This window comes from Colossoma macropomum, unplaced genomic scaffold, assembly GCF_904425465.1.
Source record: "Colossoma macropomum unplaced genomic scaffold, Colossoma_macropomum, whole genome shotgun sequence".
Taxonomy (NCBI): Eukaryota; Metazoa; Chordata; class Actinopteri; order Characiformes; family Serrasalmidae; genus Colossoma; species Colossoma macropomum.
The window spans coordinates 27918240-27943886 of record NW_023494788.1 but is presented as its reverse complement, the minus strand read 5'-3'; the positions used below and the strand labels follow the sequence as shown (position 1 = coordinate 27943886).

The following is a 25647-nucleotide window of genomic DNA, read 5'->3' as shown; positions in this document are numbered from 1 at the left end:
TAAAGTTTCATGATGAATAGGCCAATAGAAATGGTCTAAAAAAAACTTGTTACATTAACTTTAGTATAAGTTAATAAATAATAATAATAATAATAATAATAATAATAATAATAATAATGCTAAAATATAATAAAGTTGCCGTTTTGGAGATCCAAGATTTTGTCCAGACAGTGACGATATGTAGTATAGCAGTGGAGAACCATGACTACAAAGCTAGGCTTTCAATTTGTTTCATATATGTAAAAACATGAGGAAAATACCCAACTCAGTGAAAATGCCTTAGTGTCTCTGTTGGACTGAGAATAGTCCACCAACTAAAAATACCCAGCTAGCGTCCTGTGATTACTGATGAAGGACTGGAGGATGACTAAAAAAACTGTGCAGCAATAGATGGGCTACTGTCTCTGATGTCACATCTACAACGTGTACCAACAAGGTGGGTGTGTCTAATAGAGTGGACAGTGAGTGTTTAAAAACTCCAGCAGCACTGCTGTGTCTGATCCACTCATACCAGCACAACACACACTAACACACCATCACCACGTCAGTATCACTGCACTGCGGAGAATGATCCACCACCAAATAATACTTGCTTTGTGGTGGTCCTGAGGGGGTCCTGACCATTGAAGAACAGATTAAAATGGGGATAACAAATAATGCAGAGAAACAGATGGACAACAGTCTGTAATTGCAGAGCTAAAAATGCACCTATATGGTAAATGGAGCTGATAAAATGGACAAAGAGTGTAGAAACAAGGTAGCTGCACTTAATGCAGTGGCTGGTCAGTGTATAGTTTAGACATACAACAGTTTCAAACTGCAGCTCATTCCTGTTAATTAGTTGTTGCAGACTTAAAATGGCCATCAGACTGACCAGACAGATGTTAATTCCAGGTAATATCAGGTACAAGGCCTGAATAGATCAGGCAACATCTCAATGTGCCACTGTAAAAGCCTTAGATGTTGCACTTCTACAATGTTGTAATAAACTGAAAAAAGAAAACATGAATACAGCACAATTAACATACTAACTTGGGACACATTTGTTTCAGGATCTCCTTATTTTCCTGTATCACAAAATGTACTGAATCAACACATCATTATATTGTATCGAAGTGAATTATGAATTTTGTGAATCATAAGGCCCCGAAATACTATATATGCTTCCAGACAAGACAAGCATTCGTTTTCCTTTTTATGACCCTTTTAAACAGAGAACAAGTACATCCCTATAGAGGGTTTCAAGTCATAGTAGGTTTTCTTTTCATGGCATTCTGCCTGCCAGCTTGTATCTTCTGTGTTGGTATTTTCATAAGACGCCACCAGCACAGAGGCATAAAGCTGCCTCAGGCTAGCAAAATGAAGTCAGGTGTTCATTCTCTCTTTTATCTATTTATAAATATATCTTGTCATATGAGATTATGACCAACATAAAGGTTTATTGCCAACTGTGTTTGTTTACTATCCGCCGTGTCACATTCGATTGCTCTGCTCTCTTTGGCCAATCAGCCTGAACTTTATGAGGCAGAATAGAGATGTAATTTGTTTCTTGGTGCTCTATTCAGGCCTCTCAAAATAGATCTAAATCTATGCCAGTCATGTGTGTGAGTTAGTTTATGCGTTACAATGAATTGTTCTCTGTGTGTGTGTCTGTGTGTGTGTGTGTGTGTATGTGCATGGGTGTGTGTGTGTGTGTGTGTGTGTGTGTGTGTGTGCATGCATAAGCATGTGTCTATTTGCATATGATTGCTTCAGGGTGAAATACCTGCTGTAGCGCTCTCTGAATGTCGATGCCTTGGCCCCAGGGGGCCGGCGGGTTGGCCAGGCATTCGCCAGCATTGCCACGACGAGATATGTCAATCCTCTGCCTGCGGAGGTTTTGGAAGGCTGTGGACATCACTTTGACCCCATCGTACGTGAGGGCTCCGGTGTACTGGACACACAAGAGGAAGAATAAGAAACAGAGGAGAGTGCTATATTAATGTATGGCGGTCACTTTTAATTATAATAGTTATCAAGTAATGTACAGGCTATAAACAATTAAAATGGAAGGAATAGATCAGTGAAAAATCAAACTCACATGACTTTCCACTCACCCTAAATACAGTTGACCAGCCAAGACACACCTGGTGTCCATATGTTTCTTTAGTTTAGAACTGGAGTTATTAGGCTAACAGTGCTAGCAAACACTGGAAGTCAGCACATTTTTAAGTGCATTAAAAAGACTTAGTTAAATGAGATGGATACTCCTTATTCATACATTTAAGCAGTCCCCAGTCTCTGGGGTGGTCCCATGCTGGCTGGCTACTCCAGCATTGGTAGGCTGCTATAGTTGCCATAGTGACATTGATGCTTTAGTGGCAACAAAATGTTTGTTTTAACAATTCTTCTTAAGAAATGCTCTTTTCTAGTTTGAAAATGAACTCTTCCACACATTCACTGAGATCTAACACATCTCTTTGGTCTTTGGTTTGAGAAATGACTAATAATTCACTCCTTCCACCAGTTTCTTGGGAAATTCTTGGGAAAGTTTTCAGGTTTAAAAATATGCTATGGAGTACTGTAAAGATTTTCAGAGGTATCCCAGGCATAGTTATACCAACTGGGTGAACCAGTCTTCTACAGTGCCACCCTGAGGCAGACCAGTGCTGCATCTCTAGTTAGCTAGTTCAGAATATCAAAGACAGAAGCTCGCTGGTGAAGCAGCTACACAATCACATTTCCCTGTATTTGTATTTGAGTGTCTATTTGTCCTTAATGAACAGCTTCATACTAAGCTTATTTTCAGGAACCCCTAGCATTTTGATTTTGAGACATTCAGGGGGCTCCAAGACGTTAATAAGGGGGCCCTGACCTACATTTAAGCTCAAATTAGAACTACATTATCATCCGTGTAACGTCCAGTATTACTGCACCTTCAAGCTCTAGGAGGATTTCACTATGCAGGTAAGTAGTGTTAGTCTTGCTCACTGTAAGAGAATTAGAATAATATCGCACATAAAATAAAGATAAACCACGCCACTTATAAAAGAAGCAAAATGTGGACCCCAAACATGTCTTGGCTCATCAGCTGCACTTAGGGTAAGTGGAGAATCATAGCTGTTGCCTTCTCAGACAGTATTCTGAGGCAAGAAGGCACCCAGTCATGTCTGGATCGAGTGTTTGTTTAAAACACTGCTGCTGAAGTTCCTGGGTTTGACTGTTTTTTAAGATGTGTAAGGCAGTGAAGAATACACCTACACTGCCTTACACATCCCTCTCTGTGTAATCCTCTGTTTCAGCACTGATGCAGTAAGGAAAAAATAGCAGAAGACACCAGTACTGGCACAGTGGAGGAGAGAGAGCGGTTTGTGTACAAATACAAAACTTTTTACTTTGGTTATAAAAAGTTCAGCATGCTTACGTCTAACGCTAACATTGAGCAGTGAGCTATCGTATCTTGGCAACAACATGACGTATCGCTGCCTTTGAAGGACTTCAAACACGGTTCAGCTGCAGAAACCTTCATCTCAATGCTGCCTTCTAAGGCACTGACTTTGGAGACAGCACAGGCAGCAAGGCATCGAGACAGCTGCCTTCAGTTTCAGAACTATTCCTTTAACCGAACAATAACAAACCGTGCATATCCTTTCAAAGATTCCAAAATACTTTACAGGAAAGAGATGATCAAAGGACTTGCGCATCTAAATCCATCTAAACAGGTGTGTCTATCGGGCTTTGTTTTCTTACTGTAGATTAGAGATCTGTTTGGGCAAGAAATCAAAGCCTGGACCCGACCTCTACCTGCAACTTTGAGACCTGACCCAACCAGGAGTGACCGGTAAACCTGAAACCTGACCTGAACCCCCTATGCACTAAAGCCAGGCATACACTGTGCAACTGCAGCTTGTATTTAAGCCTGATTTGGTCGTTGCCGACTGAATTTCAGGCTCGGCCTGAATTTCAGCATCATTGGCTGTTGTTTGACGTGCAGTGTGAGGGGGGAAGCGATGCCTGATTAACTGCCTAAACAAGCTCCAACTGAGTAGCTGATGAATGGATAGGGAGGACATTTACTATCTGTACCTAATTAACCCATCTATCTATCACGCCAGAAATTGTGATCGCATGTTTCACAGTTTGAGCAGATCTTACAAATTTATTTGCAATTTGCACCCAAAACCACGCAAACATAATCACAGTCACATCTGCATATATGTCGACTTTACTTGTTTGACTGCTTCGAATTGCAAGGTAAACATTAATACAATGATTTTTTCAATTGTGGCTATACTGTCCCACATATGCACATCCTGGTTTTAGCTTCAATTCACAGTTTAGCAAATCTGCTGTAGTACGGTTTCTTGTTTTTACTTGGTACTCCGATGCATAGCATGTTGTTTTGAATGCAACAGCTTTATTAGAAATTGTCCATAGACAGAACTCTTTGTAGAGGTCACATTTTACACGCAGTGTTAGCCCCCACATTGCTGCATGTCAATCTGACCGAGTGTGACGGTATGGTGTGAGTACATAAATCATAGGCCGTACACGTTGGGCGATTCATACATGCAGTGTGAGTTGTCTCCAAAGAACAGGAAGAGTATTCCTGGCTTAACAGAGATGGATTATCACAGATATGCTTTCATGGTGCTTTGTTTCATTACTAAGACAGAAAAACAAACAACAACAAAGCAACAACAGAAAAACTCTACAAACTTATCTGAAAGCTGAGCTTTTGCTGTAGCCAAAACTGACTTGACTGGTGTGAGGAACGGCTACATCCACTATAAAGGTTTTGCTGAAGTGATGACGTGCCAGCTCTCTTGCTATCATAGCTCAAAATACTACTACAACCTTTGTACTGTATATGGCCAGAATGCTTTATCTAAAGTAATGACCAGGTCATAATGTTTAACACACTAATAACAACCTGTTGCATTTGGAATTTTAAACAGTTAGTGAAAAAACTTTAGTGAGCTTTCTTTTTATTTCATTAAGAGGATTAGCTTAGCTGTACACATACTAGAATATACTCTCTATATCAGTGTTTCTCAACCTGCTCCTAAAAGCCCACTGTCCTGCACATTTTAGTGCTTTGCCTGCCACGCTAACTCAATAATGGGCTGTTAATGAGCTGATTAGCAGGATCAGGTGTGTTGGCAGTAGGGTAAACATTAAAAGCGCAGGGCAGAGGCTCTCCAGGACCAAGGCTGAGAAACACTGCTCTATATGTCACATGTCTTCCCCTCTGGGAGACTTTACCTGGACCTGCCCGGTCTGGAGTGGCTCATTCCAGCATCGCTCTTCCCTGGCTCCACCCCTAATCATTACACACACCTGCAGCTAGTCAGTTACAGCCCATACATGTACTCCTGCGTGTTTTGAGCCATGGTCTTCCTTGTTAGATGTTTCTCTGACTCATCCTTGCTTCGTTTACTGACCCCTGCCTGTGATCACTATGAGTTTAGGATTGGCCCTCCTTGATCCAGCAAACACAGACAACCTACAAATGTCTTCAGTTACAGGGAGTGCACGTATTCAAGCGAAAACGTGTGAGAGTTTAGGAAATTTACTTAGCATATTCCTCCAAATAATAAAAACAAAATCACTACATAAAAAAATCACTCATTAGCAAATAAACCTGAACCTGACCCCAGTGTGGAAAATCGTCCCAAGCTCGTCCCAAAACCCAATATTTTGTCAGACTCTGTCGGGCTCGGGTCAGGTAGCAGACCTCTGAATTAAATACCCATAGAATTTAATATGCATTTTCATTTTGCTAATTTCCAACTATTGTAGATTGACTGGCCCTGCGATGGGCTGGTGACCTGTCCATTGTGTTTCCTGCCTTCCGCCCAAGGAGTGCTGGGATGGGCTCCAGCACCTCCCGGGATCCAGAAGAATAAGCGGCTTAGATAATGTGTGTGTGTAGATTCACTGAGAAGGTAACTATAAAATTGATTTTGAATCATTTGTTTTAATCAAATAATTGAGTTTAATCAAGTAATCATGACAGCCCTAAAATAATGCCGATTGTTTTCATGCTTTGCTGTAAAAGAGTGAGTAAATGTGCGCAAATGTGCGTCAGCTAATGAGTATCCTCTCATAAACAGGTCGGTGTGTCAGAGAAAAACAGCAGCATGCCATTGCTAAATTGAATTCTGAGGCGACGCCTCTCTTCTCTCTCTATAAACGCTGTAGTAATTGGCGTCATTTCTGATTCACTCCAAAATTGCCTCATGTTTGTGCAGTGTCTTTTTTTCTGTACCACCCACTTCAAATCTGGGCGACTCTCCATCTTTGTTAATGAGTGCAGCTCATTTGTGCAACATGACAGGTATTGACAGCCCTTACCTTCAGTCCTCTTTTGGGAACTTTTGGGTCTTTATTGTCGAAGTCCATCCACTGCTGCACTATCCGGCTCACGTTCGGATCGTCATAGTTCACTAACTGGAAGCCTGTCACATTGGCCTCTCCTTTCTTAAACTCGGTCAGATCAATGTCCAGAAACCCCTACAAGAGAGAATAACAGAAGAAATTCCTTGGAAATAACAGCTTCACAAAAGAAAAGTATAAATATACATGTAGGTAAAATAAAAAAACAAGAAAAAAAAGGACATCTACATTGTTAACTTTACAGGGATGCAAAGTAGTTTGGAGGAAAGGAAAAAATCAAACAGAAAAAAAATATTTAGATATAGAGATATTTATATAGAAATACATTCAGAAAGAAAATAGTATAAGATGTCTCAGCATTTCGTCTGGAATGGCCAAAAGATTTACATCACATGCAGTACTCTACGTTGACTGGACACTGTGGGACCATCTCTACAGTAAATTTTCCTGATCTTGAGAAAAGATGACTTATCTCTATCAATGTTTTTGGCTTTTACAAAATGTAAATTTCAAATATTTTTTCCCACATGTATAGATGCAGTGACAAACAACACAGGAATACAGTGATGTGACCTACTAATAAAACAGATTATCAACTAGATACTAGCGCAATCAACTGAAAACACTATGTTATCGAAGGCGCTAATAAACTGGTAACAACATAAACACAAAAAAAGTATAAACTTGTATGTAGGTACAAAACTTGTAAAAATATGCATCAACATTGCTTTTGTTTTTTTTTTAAGAAAATAGTTAATAGTCTATATAAACTCTATATAAATAATATATACAAAAATGTATTTAGGTAGAAATATGTTTAGAAAAAAAAATAAAGAAAAAACACTTAAGTATTCAGACCTTAGATTTTTACAAGGATTATGTTACCATCTATTTAAATCCAAGGCATTAGCTGAGATACGAATAAGCTAAGTCTATAGTAAATCATCATTTAGGCTACTTTCTACTAGGAGGTGGCTGCCCCAAACCCTATCCCCTATATGTGCACATAATGCACCTGAATTTAACGTTTGAATTACAAAGGCAGCAGCTGCTCACACAAACTGCGCACAGACCCGCCCACTAACTGCATTTAAAAGGTGCTGTGAAATAATGGAGCCGTCAAGTTGTCAAAGTTTAGTTAACTGAATGGAGTATATAATCAGCCGCACTACCACTTTTTTCACTTTTTTACACAATCCTCCCACATGTTGCACGGCTCTCCCTCTATAGCACATACATGAGTTACAGAAGCGCATTTTGTGTTTTTCCATGCGCACTGCACAGAAACTGTGTATACACTTGTGCAGCAGTTTAGAACATTACACGTGGGCAGAATGCTCCAAATTACAACTGAAACTGGTGCAAAAGGCTTAGTACATCAGGCCCTCAAAGTTTTAGTCCATAGGCGGAGCCTTATTTTAGTCACACCGCTGCATTTCAGAGCAGGAAGTGAGACTGCATCCCTATCCCTCATGGCCACATGGTGAACAGTTATATCACATTTTTTAAGTAAATGTGCCCCAAAGTCAAAAATCAGCATGTAACCTTAAGAATTATCAATACAGAAACTCACATTTTCTGCAGGTAAATCAACTTTTTTGCACTTTAATGAAATGCTGTGTGTACAACAGCAAAAGCTGTGTTTGCTAGTTATGTACTGGCTAGTGTTTATGAGTTAGTAGTGACAAAATGGATGGGACCAATTCAGTAGAATGATCCATATATACGTCAAATACAAAAATATTAAAATGACTGTTTAAAGGAAACACATGTAATATTTGTATGTAAGGAGCAGTTCTCAAAAGATAAAGTGAGGATTTGAAATATCAATACCTGCTTTGAAATATCAATTCCTACCTACTTCCTGCTGCTCCAGAAAGAGAAAACACACATAGTATACAAATCTATGTACTCGAATCAAGACCAATTCCATTCCTCACAAGTGAGGTACATTTCTCTAATATTGGGAATTGTGAGTAGGCTACTACTTCTAACACAGGGGGGTATATAAATGGAAATGCGTGACGTGTAACCTTCAAAATGGACCGCTAGGTAGCGGCTGCTCATCCTGAGAAACATAACAAAGGGATCAGGGAGCTCCCACTGACATTAAGGATAAAAAATCTCCACTAATGTTGAAATTCCTACATATTGCCTCTGGATTTGGAGCTTACTTGCAGCAGAGGGAGTAATTTTAGCCTTAAACAATGAAAAGCTCTAAAAATAGAGTGCAGGCCCGTGGAGGAGGGGGCTGCGGAACGTAATGGCGAGCTTCAGGTTAAAGCCGAAAGAATGGCTGGCCAGTCGCTTAATGAAAAAAGGCTAATCCCTTTCATTCACTTAAGGTTGCTTATCCGACGAAGCTCAGCCCTTATCCTCCACAGAGCTGGTGAAAGCAGGGCCGGCAAGCGAGAATTTAAGAGGGAGGAAACAACAGGAGCACGTCAGGAGAGGTTGCTGGAGGGTTGACTCTAATCCCATAGTTATTGTTAATCTAAGTGCTTCGGCGCAATCTAATCAGCCTGGCAGTATGGCTCCTGAATGCTGCAGCCCACCGGCACGCTACCTCAGCCTTTTAGCAGCCTCTTCTCTGAAGATTCCCTGTACGGCGCTCTGTGGAGAGTGAACCGTGGCTGCCGTGCTTATTAAAGAGGTGTGGATTTACATAGCCTTATGTCATGGCTCCATTCTGCAAGGTCGTTCCCCCAGACCCTCCCTGTGCTTAGATTATAATATTCAGTTCACACAGGTCAGTATGTGCGCTCGGTTTGAAGAACAGTATACTCAGCGGTTTAAATGCTATTTACTAAGAAGCGTGCAAAACGTTTAGAGTGTGATAAAATTTAGCAAGCACACCTGGCTCTACTTTTGAAACTGATCTACCGTGACCTGCCGTTTAAATGACATTAACCATAAAAATAAATGGCTAATTTGAATTGCAGGTGCTAATATACACATCCACTCAGAACATTTCAGACAGTCCTTATTCATCAAAGCTGTGCATGGTCAAAGTAAACCTCGTAGATCGTAAATATTGGCCCCTTACCAAAACATCTGCATAAATTAGGGTGTGCTTCATGTAAATTATATGTAAACCAGGTGCTGATAGGCTGATGCTTGATTTTATGCACGGAAGCTGATTCATCATTTGCACTCAAATCTTTGTCCTTTCCACGCTGTACAAAAGTTTCATGAATCAGACACAGAGCAGTTTGTAAGTCCTTAAAGGCAGTCAAATCTGCACTCTTTCTTTCACAACTTTAATGAATAGGGGCCACTGTATTTAGCACTAGAACGAATGATGGAGGAGGTGAGTCACAAAAAGATGAGTATTTTGTAAAATCAGTGTCAAATTTACTTTTTTTCACAAACAAAACAATGTCCTGCATTTCAAAGATTGATTGAAGAAACTTAAAATATTATTTTTGTGCAATGCTTGTATAGTTATCATTAAAATATGTATTGCTTAAAATTAGATACAGTGAGGGAAACAAGCATTCAGACACTTGTTTGTTGTTATTTAATATTCTACCAGTAAATATACCCACTTCATTTACATAGAATGTCATTTGATTTTGTACTTGTAAATGTGAACAAAAAAAAACATGCATCCAAACAGATATGTTTAAAAAATGAAAATGTTCTACATAATGCTGCAAAAATTAAAATATTTTCAGTGCAAATTGCACTTGGTGTCATTACAAAACACACTGCCATTGGTGGGAAAATTTCATGCAACAAGTAGCAATCATAGTGAAGGTGAAAGAGTTCCAAACTTCCAAATTCCAAAATTTAGTAAAATAAAACCTGTCAGTACAAGTGTTATGATAATATGCAATTAAAAAGTTCATGGAACCACAACTAATCATCCCTATCATCCCCAATCATTCCACTAGTTTTGCACCACACTCTACAATGCATATCCACATCTGGTTGTGCTTCGGATTCCTTCCCTGAGCAGATGAATGTGATGATTGTGAGCACACTCAGTGTATTCAAAGAGAACCCTTGGTGAAGGACGTTTCTTCCGAGGATGTAAGTGAATGGACTTCTATTGTCATCATATCTTTATTGGTATAATGTTTATTTAGCATTTGAGTTCTAAGCATCGAGCCAGCCTTTCTTTTTCATTCCATGCATGTGACATTAATACATAAAGATGTATGCTGGTCTTAAAAGCTCCTGCGAAATCCAACCCCACACCTCTGACTTTTAAATAACTATTTCAGGCTGTGCAGGGTGACTCACAGCACCACACGCACACCATGTTTTAGTGTGTTTCACTTAGTTACTCTACTTCTTTCAATTTTAACACATTTCTTTAAAAAAACAGGAGATAGGAACCAGGGGTCGCAATGTACACAACACATATAATACACAAATTTACTATTCGAAATGACCAGTGAACTTACACAAGTCTTCTGAGTTTTATATATAATGTTTCTAATAGTAATAGCGGTAAATTTGAGAACATCCGTTTTCTTTGGGGTCTATTTTGCCTCACAATGCCCTGTATGCACCTCTCTGGCATGACTGGATTTTGAAAAAAATATGCTTTAAGCCAAAACCTTCTTAAAACTATTGTAAAACAATCTCAGGCATCAGGCATCATAACCATTTCTGCAATAACCTTCGGTGAGGGAACTTTTAACACTGTGGACGTCTGGTTCTGATCACCACCACTGAGAACAATTCTGACTCTGTGAGTTTCTCTACAACTAAGCATTTCACATCACTCTGAATGACTATGTTTACATCTTAATCAATTAATTATGCAGAAATTTGGAAAAATCCCCTTTAATAAATCAACTGTGGCACACAAAATGCATCAGCGTCACTGCAAATGTTCAACAGATACAGCCCTGTGTGAGTGTGTTTGTCTGTTTGTTTGTTATGTCACTGAGCTATAAATACACCTGGAAGCAGCCATGGATTAGCCTGCCTGTTCAGTGGTAGCTGAAGCTAACATCCTGGCAGCAAAGAAAATGTCAGCGGCAGAAAGTGCGAGAAATAAGATTTGAGCCACTGCTCCATGTGACTTTTTGTGGTAGGAATGCAGTGGGATGATGTGAGCTAGATGCTTTTTTTGGTACTGTCTTTGTGAAATATACATCAGCACAGCACAGAAATAACACTCCGTCTACACGCCTCTAAAAAAATACTACATTGCCTGTCAAACATTTGAGGACACAGAACTTGAAATGCTTTTAAAAATAAAGACTCCTGAATCCTTCTTGGATTGGAACCTTTACATTAAAGTTTTTTCTTCACACCCAAACATCTCATTTAAAAATGGTTCTTCCATTGTTCTATTGATTGAAAGGTTTAGGGAACCAAAAAATGGTTCTTCTACAGCATTGATCCAAGGAACAATTTTTGTTGTTTGATGTTTTTAAACCAATTTTGGGTGAAAGATTTTCAGTATGAGCTTTAAGCAACAGTTTGCAGAAGAAAACTCATCATTATTTAGCAAAGGAGGAAAATATTAAGTGATATTAATCTCTTACTATACCTAAGTATTATTGTGGAAGATCTGTACTTTAGTCAATATTACCAAAACTGAATACTAAATTAACACTCAAATGCATTTACATATTTCCTTATATTTTCATTCAGGCCTTCAAAAGACTCAGAGTACTTACACATTTCAAAAACCAGGAGATTTTTCCCTCATTTTTTCCAGTGCTTTTTAATGTATTTTATACTCTTCATTTTATCTGTTATATCACTTACTCTTCATAATCTACCATGATTATGATTAAGACAAAATACTCACACTTTCACAGAAGTAAAGCTTCTTCATATTTTTCCACCCTTGTTATCTAAGTAAAACCACTCTTCATAGGAAGATACTTTGATGATCATGAAGCTGATATTTGCAGAATTTAGTCAAAGTATCAGGAAACAGACGCAGGTGTTAACAAAACCTTTGTGGATATTTGCATTCTTAGTTAACTGAAAAATAATGAGAGTGACAGGCTGACACAGAGAGAGTGAGAGAGAGAGAGAAAGAGAGAAAAAGAGTGAGAAAGAGAGAGAGAGAGCAAAAGAGAGACAGAGAGAGAGTTGAGGCTGTAAGAGTGCTTCTAAGGTGTGAGTGTAAGTGATTGTGCTCAGTGTGTGTTGTACTCTGAAAGTGCTGCTTCTCAGGAGCACATCTAGCACATCTCTGCAGCCCTGAGAACATCTGCTGCTTAACAAGACGTATAAAAAGACTACATAATGGAATATATAGGGGGTGTACAAAATAATAGAAAGACCATATGAAAACTTGTTTTATCAAAAACATGAAGCATTTCAGGGACATTTTGTAGGTTTACAGTTACTGACTGTCGCTCAGTTGATGCACAGTTTATCAGTCCTGTGCATTAAGTCATTAAAAGGACCACTGCTGATCCAATATTATTTGAGTGTTGGACAGTTCTCAGGACAGCAGTGATATCAAAATGGTCATGACAGTGTTTGTTACACTGTTATAAATGTACCACACATGGCAGCAGAGTTTCTGAATCCTGGACTAGCTGGACGTTTTTGGGTGGTGGACTACTGATCAATTGAAAATTGAACTGCCTTTGTCACAATGCAGCTTTACAAGAGTCCACATCCAGGCCTCTAAGCTGAGGGCAACAGTGGCAATGAAAAACTCCCTGAAAGCAATAGGAAGCAACCTTGAGAGGAACCAAGACTTAAAAGTAGTACCTATGCCCCTCAGAGACTTGAGACTCGACTCGGACTAGCACGCTAGAGTCTCAAGACTCACACCCCAGAGGCCTGAGACTTGACTCAGACTTGCACCCCAAAACCTCAAGACTCAACTCAGACTTGCACCTCAGACACTTCAGGCTTAACTTGGACATGCACTACACAGACTTGAGACTCAGACTCATACCCCAGAGACTCAGGACTCGGACCCACCCGAAGCAACCTGTAAACGTCTCTGGCTCCATATATTTTTTTGGTAGATCAAACAGTGGAGGTTGAAAATGACATAATACAGAGCTCCAACTTGTCACATCCAAGTTGTCAAATGCAGCATTACTGTTCCATTATTTATATTTTCTCAGGTCAACTGTTCAGATGAATAGAGACCACCATAAAACAAAATGCTCATATTCTTTTATCATCATTCATTTCTTGTGTAACTTCTACAACACCCCAGCAGCGCAATCTTTCTGTAACCGCCTGCAGGCAAATATAAGCACAGTGTTGGCAGCAAGGCAGAGGAAGATGACATAAATCCTCAGGCCACAAGTGAAAAATTCAGTCTGTTCACAGTGACGCAGCCAGCAAACTCATTCTTTTATTGAAGCGTCATGAGAAGCTGTCCGTGGGTCAGGCAGAAATGAAAGCATTTCCATCTCAGGCAGGACAGAGCTTTCAGGAAATAATGATGAGCTTCATGAACAATAAAATAGTTTTCCATGGAAAAGGAGAAAAAGGAAAAAGCGTGCGGCCTGTCTCATTAACACACAAACACAGACAGAAACGTACAGGAAAAAGACATCAAACACACACACTCATGCTACAGCTGGCACAAGGGTCTCTGGTTACAGTGGCAGCTTTGATCAGGTAATTTGTAGAGAGGGAGAAAAAATGAGAGTGAGGAGGAAGAGAGGAATTAAAGAGCTGCTGAAGCTTGTCTTTGGAGGGGCTCGGGGAGAGCGCAGCAGGTAATCTGTCTGCATGGTGAATCATAGCTCTGGGAGTGCGCTGCCGAGAGAGCGAGAGAATATGGAGGAGAAGCAGAGCAGAGTCATTTCGTATCTCTCTGATTATAATGATGTGCTGCTTTTTCTCTTTTATTTTTGAACCGCTGCCACTGCAGCTGCCGTTTGATCTGCGGTTGTGCTCTCCTTGGCCAGGGCAGGCAGTGAGCGCTGATCTTTTCTGGCATTCTCTCTCACGCAGGCTGCGGCGTTCACTTCTACTAATGATGCCTTCATAGTTCCCCTCTCGCACACATTAGCTGGGGGTTCTTGAACGTATCGCCTCTGTATACACCTCAAGGCAGCATGCAGACTTACAGGGATAGTATGGCGAAAGATGAAATTCAGTTTTCCTCTTTACTCAAATGTAGTCGACCAGTGAGGATGTCTGGTGTTGATGTTTGCACTGGGGTTTTGGGGAGACTAAAAATCTACTAATCTACTGTTCCCTGACTTTTAGTAAATTTGCGCAAATTTTACATCGTAGCTCTTTATTTATGCTCCAGTTCCAGCAAGTCGAATGTTATTTTGGCAGTGCTCGTTCAGAAGTCTACTCGTTTCATCTGAGTATTTCTACCTCGAGAGGCCATAGTGGTCATTCTGACCTTACACATTACACTGCTTTCATCTCTACGGGCTGTTTTTCCTTCTATTCCAGCATGCAGGAATTTTTAGCAGCAGTTATTCTCCAGCCTACTCACCTCATCTCTTTTACCTCACACAAGATCTGGAAAGAACTGACAAACAGTTTTTAAAGTACAATCCAGAACAGGAGGAAACAACAGCAATAGAACAGGACAGGTCAGACAATCCAGGCTATGGCATAAAAACCCAACAAATACGGCTTTGCAAACACTTTGCAAATATATTAAATGGAACGCAATGTTTTCGAGCTGAGACTATGACACAGGGCGGTGCTGAAGATTGTTACTTTTATGTTTTACTGTTGTTTGTGTTCAGAAGTGAAAGTAATTCATTTAAAATCCAGTCCTTTTCTTACAGAAAAAGGCTATGAATGTGAACTGTACAACCTATGTTGTCATTTAGCGCAGTATGGTTATGAAATGATTGAATTATGAAATGAATAAGCAAAACTCAAAATCTATCATTTTTGCATTTCTTATGACATAACCCAATACAGCAAAATGATTTGTTATTTCAATTACTCTCTGCTGTGGTACAAATAATTATGACATTAGATGAGTCATTTATGATCTTGAATTACAATCACATTGAGAGGAGACTCAGCACTGAATAACTTCTCCATTACAGGTTGGAAAACACCTCGCTCAATATGCAAAACTCTGCAAAAACAACAGAAGCAGAAAGGAAAGAAGGGAAATTTCAGTACATCTGACTTTTATTACTGAACTATTATTTTAAAACATCTGTCTGAAGTTCAGCTGTGTCCTTATCTACAAAGAAAGTGTGCTATATACGCGCATGGAGAACAGTGCTTGAAAATCAGAAAATGCTCAGGATGCCTCAAGGTGGATCATCCCATCTCTGTGAATACATCCTTTAACTGAAGGTTTATACTGCTGTGATGCTATGCTGCTCTCTCTGCTGGCTCTCTTTTCCTACTGAAGGCACAGAATGTCCTTCTACCAGAAAAATGCAGAGAATGCAGGCTTTTGATTTCATGATGTATTCAGTCATGCCCAATCAAGTCAGATCTGCCATGTGAGATCAGGGCTTGTGCAGAAGCAGCTCTATAGCACACTAGCAGAAGCATCCATGCATTACATGCCTACAGAAGACTTGTCATTGTCATTGCCTGGGCTTTAGCTGACCTAAGATCTCTCATGTCCTGCTTAAACTGTGCCTAAGGGCAACAGACAGCAGCAAAATGTGGAATAAGTGGCTAGTAAGAGGGAACAGGTTTGCTGTCTAGACGTTCAGCAACCAGGTCACTTCATTACAGCATCCAAAGGCCAGGGCTGTGACACGTTAGCTCTAACCTTGAATAACTTTACAACACTTTGACACATCAAAACACTTCAAATTGAAAATAAAAGCAAAGTAGCTGAACCTTCTGCCATTTAAGTGATGTGATTCTCTGCACTATATATGGAGATTAGTATATATTGTCTAACCACTAGAACATACAGACTGCTGGCTGGTGCTTTTTTGTGAACATTTTCCCAGGAAGAATACGGGAATTTAATTTCTGTTTTTGTGTTTTTGTGTTCTTTTTCCAGCAGCACTGCTGTATCTGATCCACTCGTACCAGCGCAACACACACTAACACACGCCCACCGCATTAGTGTGACTGCAGTGCTGAGAATGATCAGCCACCCAAATAATACCTGCTCTGTGGTGGTCCTTTGGGGGTCCTGACCATTGAAGAACAGGGTGAAAGGGGGCTAACAAAGTATACAGAGAAACAGATGGACTACAGTCTATTACTGCAGAACTACTAAGTGAACCCATGTGACAAGTGGAGCTGATAAAACGGACAATGAGAGTGGATACAAGGAGGTGTACTTAATGAAGTGAACAGTTAGTGCATGTTTTTAATGTGAGATGAACTATTGTCTAGAACCTCATTCCCCATCAGATTACAACTCATTCCACAGTTGAGCACATAGATTTTCCTAATTTCCAAATGCCCATTCATGGTTTGTTATTAATGGTTGTCACACCTCCCTCCGGCCCAGCTGAAACCATGACTCAGGACTCTAACCGATCCACCTATCAACGCTCTGCATTACCGGACTTCTAATCACTCATACCTGTTTTCCCCTGTATATAGTCTGCTTGTTTGTAAGGACTCTTTGTGAAGTATCATCTCCCTGTTGAGCACACCGAGCAATACTTTGATGTCTGTTTTCTCCTTTTTGTGTATGACCTGTACCTCATTTATGACCTCCACTGTTGTCTTGCCGTTTGGCTTAGTTTTGGATTTCTGGTTTTCGACTAAGCTTTTGGATCAACCCTTTGATCCAAGTGAGTTCTTAGCTCAAGCCTCTTCTGTTAGCGGCTGGTTCCGTCTGTCACCAATGTAACTGTTGCAAAGTTTAAAGCTGGTCTTTGATCTCTCTGCACTCGTCTTTACGTCAATACTGTCTCGTAAAAAAATACTCTCTGTTAACGATTTAAAGCCTGCTAACACAAAAAGCAGCTATTTTTTCCATTTAATCTACTCTTCTGCTTTAATAACATGATTGACTGTTGCTGTATGCTGAACTCGATTTAACAAAGCTGAACATTTTTTTATATTATGCTTGTCACAGACTATCATTTAGAACAATAAAAACACATCAACAATAACACACTTCACAGTCACATTTTATCATTGCTCCGATTAAATGTTATTTTTTTATTCATTATTTTTTACAAATGTTCATATCATCCTGTAATATACACTCATGGGCAAAAATAATGGTTTTGGCCTGGTCAGAGTCCAGATTTAAACCCTATAGAGAATATTTGGTCTCATATTAAACACAAACTAGCTCAGCAATAGGGAAAAGCTATGCCATATTATGTTGCTGTATTTGTTTAATGATTTGTTTGAATGTATTTGTTGTTAAGACCATTAAATTGTCTTGCCATTTTGGGCTTAGCCCGTTTTTTGTGCCCAGGAGTGTACAGTTAAGCCCCAAATTATTCATACGTAGGTCAAATTTAGAGTTGTAGTGATTTTTTATTTGTCCAATAGGTTTCTCCTGGCTGGCAATGACATAAACAAATTCAGGTCTGGACTCTGGCTGGGCTACTCCAAAATGTTCATACTGTTTTCTGTTAACCATTTCTTGACAACTTTGGCTGAATGTTTCGGATCATTGTCTTGTTGGAAGGTCCAGTGCTGCCCACGGCCAAGTTTTTCTGCAGACTGCCTAATGTTATCCTCCAGAATCTTAATGTAGTTTTCTTTAGTCATGAAGCCATTTACTTTAACAAGGTTTCCTGGTCCATTGTCTGAAAAACACCCCTAAAGCATTACATTCCCACCACCATCTTTGACCATGGGGATGGAGCTTTTGGGGTTGAATGCGTTTCCTTTGTTTCACCCAAAGAAAGCCATGTTCCTGTGTCCAAGCAACTCCATTTTAATCCCATCCAACCACAAAATTGACGACCAAAAGTCATTCTTTCCCGAAAGTCAAAAGCTTTCTTCTTTGTCCAAGTGACCTTTTGCAAAGGCCAGGCAAGCTTTTCTGTGCCTGACTTGGAGAAGTGGAATCCTTCTTGGTCAGGGTCCATGAAGACCAGCCTTGTGCGTTGTCCATTGTAGTGTCTGTCTTGAGATGCTGGTACCAGAATTGCTTAGATTCATGAGAATGGCCTTGGTGGTGATCCTTGGATTCTTCTTGGCCTCTCACGCTACAATTCATGCCAGCACAGGGGTCACTTTTGGCTTCCTACCATGCCCTTTGAGATTTTTCACAGTGTAACACAGTGTTCAACTCATTGTATTTTTTGAATATGTTTTGTAGTATGGTCACTGGCACTTGAAAACACTTGGATATGGCTTTATAGCCTTTTCCCCGTCTTGTGAGCAGCCACAATGCACAACTGGAGGTCCTCACTAAGCTTTCTGGTTTTAGCCATGACTTGCAATTGACTTAGAACGCACTAGAACATGGCAGAAATTACCAGCACTATTTGGGATGGTACAGGAACTTGGATTTTCTCAAATATTTGTGACAATTTCAAGGGATATGAATAACTTTGGACACAGTATTTTTAGTAAAATTGTAAAAAAAATACAGAAATAGTTCAAATTTATCTCATCTCTAGCATAATGTCTTACCATCTTTTGTAACTTGTTTATGTCATTTTCAGCCAGAAGAAACCTATTGGTCAAATATAAATTCACTATAAATTTAAATTTGACATGGGTATGAATAATTTTGGGCTTAACTGTACCTAAATATTACGTCTCCTCAGACCTGCATTTGTATAGATATTCATATATGTATATGTGCAGACATTCACACCTCTTTAGCTCCTTTCAGCAGTTTCAAAGCTTCATCTGAAAAGACCTCTGAGTAAACAGAACTGAGGGGTAGTTGATCGTTTTTAGTTCTCACACACATGAAGCTCAGTGCTAGGTACTCACTGCTGTGTTTTCTTTGTTTCAGTTTATGCTCGGCTTGAGAAACAATTGCTGTTTTATGTGCAGATGGCCTCAGTCTCAAGATCTTTCCTTTTGAAAGACCTTTTAACCATTTATCCATAAAGCTTGACTTCCAAAAGTGAAACATTTTACACTGACTTGCTCTGAAAATATAAACATAACCAGCTGGTACTTTGCCAGAACAATTAATGAGCTCGAAATAAATATGATGTCTTAGTGTTGGTTAAATTTACTATTGGTTAAATGTCTATACAGTAATGATTTCTGTATTTTTCAAAGAAAGAAAAAACAAATTGATGGCCAACAGCCCCCTAGCAGTACCACAAAACCCACCAGGGGGCGACTGCTTTGTTCTATTTGCTCTATTTTGATTTGTCCCTTCATTAAATATTTGTTTGCAGGCTGTGTGCTTTTCTAATCTGTTCAGTGTGTTATGCGCACTCACCAAGACAAATTCCTTTTATGTGTAACATACTTAGCTAAATAAAGTGATTCTGATCTGATTCTTTAAATATTTCCATTTGGAATACATGGAAAGTTCCCAGCTTGTTAGCATCATTTCATGGGGGGAGGTCCAGCTAATGAACTGGCAGTGACTAAATTGAGATAACAAAAGTATAGCACTGCTACTACTGTTCTGGCTATGTAATTACTGTCAAAAAATCTAAATATATGATATCTGATATCTTAAGGGTTAAGCTGGGCACATCGGCTGCAACTCAGAGGACAGAACAAAAGCAGAGATTGAATGATGCTGACACTTGTTTTCTTGTTCCGAGGCGACTCCGACAGACTGTCAGGATTATGCGAGTAAGAGTGTTTTTATGTCAGCTTACCCTGAGCAGAGGTTTAAAGATGAGAGGTGGCACAAGCGCTAAAACCTCTTGCACTCCATCGCTCTCTCCCCCCCCCCAACCACCCTCTAATGTACCTTCTCTAGCAGGTGCCCATATCTCTCAGCTGAGTGGATGGATGGAGTTGTATCTTTTTCCGCTCCGCGTCCCCGTAAATGTGGTGCAGTGAGCTGGGGATGTTACTATAGAAACCAGCCGGCACCTGAAAGGCTCTCGGACCCGGAGAAGAAGGCTTTTCATATGAGCATCCAGCCAGACGCAAGCGTGCACACACACTGTGCTCCGAGAGTGTGAACAGAAATTGAGTTTGCCGAGCCAGGACACCGCGAGTAATTCTGGCTTCGTAAAAATTTAGCCATTATGAAAATAGCAGCCGCTCGCAAATCTTTCTTTATTGCTTCGCAAGCTTTATCGTTTATCATTTACAATTACATCTAACAAACTGGCCAGTCTGCACTAATTTAAAATCCCCAGCAGTGCACCATCCACGAGCAAGCGCCGGCATATTAATGCTGTAATTATCGTCGTTTCAATTTAAATCAATTTGCCGTTCCATTGTCACACTTGAGGGCATCTTCAAATAGACTCCACAGACAGTTTCCTACTGCATGCACACACAAAGACAAATGTAAATACACACGAGTGTGCTGCACCTTTTCTACACTGGTGGCCCTGAGTGGCTTATGCACAGTTACAATGTCAAAAAGGCTCAATAATTGAGCTTCCATCCCTTTCCTATTGGATCAGGTGATAAACGCAGCCTATTATCTTTGATGAAATGAGATGAATTGGAACGTTCATGTTAATGAGCTCAATGCATTCATTTAGTACTTACCAGGTTTGCCAATATGTAGTGATAGCTCTTCACATTCTTTCCCAGTTCCACAATCTAGAAGAGAGAACAGGGAGAAACAAAGGCTTTTTCAAAAGGTAGTCATTACAGGCAGTTAACAGTAGTTAAGAGCAATTAACAAACGGCATTAATGGTTGTACAAAGTAATACAATCAAAGCAGTGACTAATCAGACACCCAGCAGCTTGGACCACTTTGTGTCCTCAACAATTCAGTGTACCGCCAAATCAGATTTAAAGGAACAAGCAAAAGACACCAGTTATCACCAGCAATAGCAAAAGGGAGGATATAATTCATTACTATTAATTCTTGCAGCTCACTGAAACACGTGGAGCGGATTTGACTCAAAGATATTGCTGTGCATACAGTCTTATTTTGCATTTCAGTAGTAAAGCAAAAACGACAGCAACAACTTCTGAGTGTTAAAGCCCACCCTTTTAAAATAGTAGAGCCATGTCTTCACAATATTTTCAATTTTTGAACATTCTATTGTATATCATTTTGAATACTTGAAAATTCTGCACAAATAAAAAGCTGGTTCTTCAAAGGCAATGGTTCTATTTACAACCATAGGTTCTAGATAGAATGCTTAAATGGCTCTTTGCATGGTGAAAACGTTCTTTAGATTGATCGAGAAAGCACCAAAAAAGGGTTCTGCTATTATTACAATGTCAAACTTATAACAATAGAAGAGCCCTTTTTGGTTCCCTCACTGTCCACTCTGTGAGACACACCTACCTAGTAAGTGCACCTTGTAAATATAAAGTCAGAGACAGTAGCTCATCTATTGCTCAGTGGACACAGGACGCTGCCCACAGGACACTGCTGGCTGAATATTACTGAGGTGTTGAAAAACTTCAGTCTGATACACTTGTACCAGCACAGCACACTGACATGCAACTACAATGCCAGTGTCACTGCAGTGCTGAGAATGATCCACCACCCAAATAATACCTGCTCTGTGGTGGTCCTGTGGGGGTTCTGACCACCGAAGAACAGGGTGAAAGGGGGCTAACAAAGTATGCAGAGAAACAGATGGACTACAGTCTAAAATTGTAGAACTACAAAGTGCACCTATATGATAAGTGGAGCTAATAAAATGGACAGAGAGTGAGTGTAGAAACAAGGAGGTGCCCTTAATGAAGCAGACAGTCGGTGTAGACATAGTTAGACTGTATAAGTCAATCATCAATCAACGTCACTTATCAATCTTGAACAATTCTCAACCCTTGAATTCCTCCTTCATCTAACTGTTAACGTGTGATGAAATGATGAGAGTAATCTATGGTATAGGGAGACAGCTTTCTGTTTATTCCCACTTTCTAAAGATTTCTCAGCTGGCTCAGCCCTTCGGCCTCTTTGCCCTCATGACGTCAGAAAATCAGGGTGCTGTTAAAGTTCACACCATTTTGTTTTTTAATGCTTTTTTTTACTATAGCCATGAACCACGAAACACACCGTGACTATATTTAATCCATCAGGATGCTTTATTGACTAGTGGTGTTCAAATGGTAGTATGAACACCACTCCAATAGTATGGTATGTCAATAATATGGCAGCGGCAACAAGTATGATGTCAATCGAGTACTATCCTACTGTGATTCAATTAGAAATACGTCATGGCATGTGAGGAAAATGCGTTATGATTTCCAACTCACTTTAAAGTTAAGGCTAGTTTGCTTGTCATAGCTTTCCCTCTGACTTCACTCACATGAACTTCAACCAAATTCCTGCAAATTATTGGTGAGATTGTCTAATGTAGCAGCACAGTTATTTTACATGCTGAGAGCACCTCTGAATCCACAGATCTCAGATCAGAAATCAGATATGAGCACTCCTTCCAAACATCCCAAAGCCTGAGGTTCAACTGCTCTGGGTTGGAGTGGGAGGAGCAGTAGGTAGAGTAATATGTTGTTTGAGTTTGGATAGACAATAACATCCTCGCTCATGGGAAGCCATAATGACTGCGCTGCAATCCAAACAGAAACAAAACAGCACTACAAGGTAGGAGTGGTCGCTCAGCATCAGACCAACAGCCCGAGTTGATCACAAATATAAACCTTCTACCATTTCGTGAACTGTACCCATGTTTATTTGTTCTCGGTCAAGTGGTCCCTGACCATTCCAGATGATTATTTCTTCTTTTGAAGTGCTGCTTGAAGTCTTTCTTCCATTTTATTGAGTGCAACAGCTAGTCATTTTCTTTAATTCTACATAGCAGAAGGGCTGGGCGATAGTCTGCGGTAATCAGATGTCAGCAATGATCAAGTAAGCTGCTTCAAAGGTGATAATTACCCTGTTGAGAAAGAGAACTGACAGGGAACTAGATAGGACTACATTCATTTTAAACAGTTTGCTAAATAAAAGGGTGTAATGATACACTCAGCCCACGATTCAGTTTGATTCACAGGTTCACGATTCTGTACTATCAGAATATTTTTAAAAAAATTAACTGAAGAAGCCTGATGACTACTGCATCGCAAACGGTCACTCTGCTGTTGATTTATCCATTTTGCATTTTCATTTTGTCAGATATGCAGCCTATTGCTATGAAAAAGATATAATAACATAAACATTGCAGTTTGATTTTAGTTTTGACACGTATTATGCATTTCATGCAAAAAAGGCAAAGCCAAAGTGAAGCTTGTGTTTTCTTTTCTCTATTAGCTTTCTATTTTAGATATGGCCATGAAATACCAGAATAAGGACTAAAATTATTTGACAAATAGCTGTTTTAAATTTATTCATACTTTTTTTCACAAATGACTTGTGCTTATGTGAAAAATTACATTGCAAATGTAGATATTTCATTTCATATCTGTGCAGATTATTTTAAAGAAATGGCAAAAGGAGGTTTGCATTTACAGTTTATTGTTTTAATTATAGTTTCTTTTTTGGCCGGATTTGCCTCCCACATATAATCATGTTGTTGCACAACCTAGACATGACACTAGAGCTGGGAGGCAGGAGGAGTGCTGGAGCGAGTTGTTGTTGCTGCTGACTGTTTACAGATTTTGGTGTTCAAACAATAAAAGTGCATTAGATGTAATAATTAATGAAAAAAAGTCCATTCAACCGTCATATGTATTGTCACATTTCCATAAGGCACATTGTCATTTTTTTACACTGTGATGTCCCAATACACTGCTACACCCCTACTAAATAATATTAAAGTCAATGTGAATTGGAAATCAGAAGACATTTTTCTTCCTTGATGTGACGTATTTCCTGGTGAAACAGGATATTCAGGTGGGAAATAACTGTGGGCTGGACATGTTTTTTTTCTTCAGGATTTGATTGGAGTGTGTGTATTCCAAAATAAACACAGAGTCAAACACTGACAGTCAATCTGTCTGTTCTGCAGAAAAGCCAAAGAAAAAAAACTGATTTTATCAAAAAATTATGCAATATGTATTTTTAAATATATTCTAAATTATAGACATGGTGAAATGCTGTTAGCATGTTAGCTTTTTAGCATCCACATTGCTTTCACTTTTCTTACATTTTTACAGCAAAAGCAAAAGACTTCAGGAAAAAGAGGTCAGGTTATCGTTAAACCCATGTACGAGTGCAACTACCTAATGCGCAAGAGCAAGAGACGGACTGTGTGAACAGTCAAACACTGGTAGATATTTGAACTACCTTACTCGTGTTAAAGATGCCACAGAACGGAAAACTGTATTTACACTGGCATAGCCAATAAGGAGGGCTCAGTACGTCAAACTGACATACCTCAAACACTGCTGTCTCCTCCTTCAAATGCAAATCCCGCTTTTGCAAAAGAGGGGGGTAAAACTGGCCACTTCCAAAATCCTAAACTGTTATTAACAGCCTTGACTCAGTAATATTTATGTGGCCAAAATTTGCAGACACCAGCCCATATTGTAGTCCAGCGAAACGACAACGGAGCAAAAAAAAATGAAAATTGTAGAAGAAATGTACGTTACAGGCTGTGAAGGGGATGTTGGCACTTTTCATAACTGTCAGTGGGCATGGCTGATGTTCATCCTTAAACGAAGTCGGATTCCTATTGACCATCTTTTTGATTGAATGTTCCGTTCTACCTTAAATTCTACAGTTTGTACAGGCGCCAGAATGTAACTGCGGCACCATTTAAGGTGGAACGGAAAATTCGCAAAACAAGCTGGCGAATAGGTAGACAGCTCTCACACCTTTAACAAGATCCTGGACAACTTTAATTCAAAGCTGTTAGCAGCCGGTTGACATTAAACATTAAACATTATTCATTGCATAACTCAATGTATTTAAATATGAAATAACCTAATTACATTTAAACAACATAGTAAAATGGATGTAATAACTCTTGACTTCTAATTGTTATTTCAACGCAGGAGTATAATTTGCCATTACAGAGCAGGGTTGTAATGACTGAAGAATTCTCATTGGTTAGCTGCAGAGAAACAGCAGTGTTAACAAAGCCTGAGCTCACACAGTGACAGCAACAGAGCTGAAAACAGTGAGTCATGCAATGATGGAGGAGGAACACATTAACACTCCAAATCTTTCAATCTGCCCTGCCTCAGCTCCACTCACTCCTTTCTGAGCAATGCAGAACAGAGCCATGATCTGAGTGAATATGTGTGAGTGCATGTGTGTGTGGGTATGGGTGTAGGTGTGTTGATGTGTGTGCGCATGTGTGATGCACATTTTCAGGACAAACATCTTGGCTTTGTAGGAAAAGCAGAGAAAAACAGCGCCAGCCTGCGTTGACAAGACCAACAAAATGTATCTGACTTTGGTGACTCTTTTT

The 25647-nt window shown here is 39.7% G+C and overlaps 1 protein-coding gene across 2 annotated transcripts in view; it reads right to left on the bottom strand.

Annotated features, from left to right (window-relative positions):
• Positions 1-25647, bottom strand: part of gria1a (glutamate receptor, ionotropic, AMPA 1a) — a 128459-nt gene that overhangs the window by 53794 nt on the left and 49018 nt on the right. For both annotated transcript variants that reach the window (XM_036569002.1, XM_036569003.1), the window contains exons 5-7: positions 20860-20913; positions 6337-6495; positions 1766-1933 (exon numbers count right to left, since the gene is read on the bottom strand). In XM_036569002.1, coding sequence (XP_036424895.1) covers positions 1766-1933; positions 6337-6495; positions 20860-20913 — 381 coding nt within the window. The remainder of the gene's footprint in view (positions 1-1765; positions 1934-6336; positions 6496-20859; positions 20914-25647) is intronic.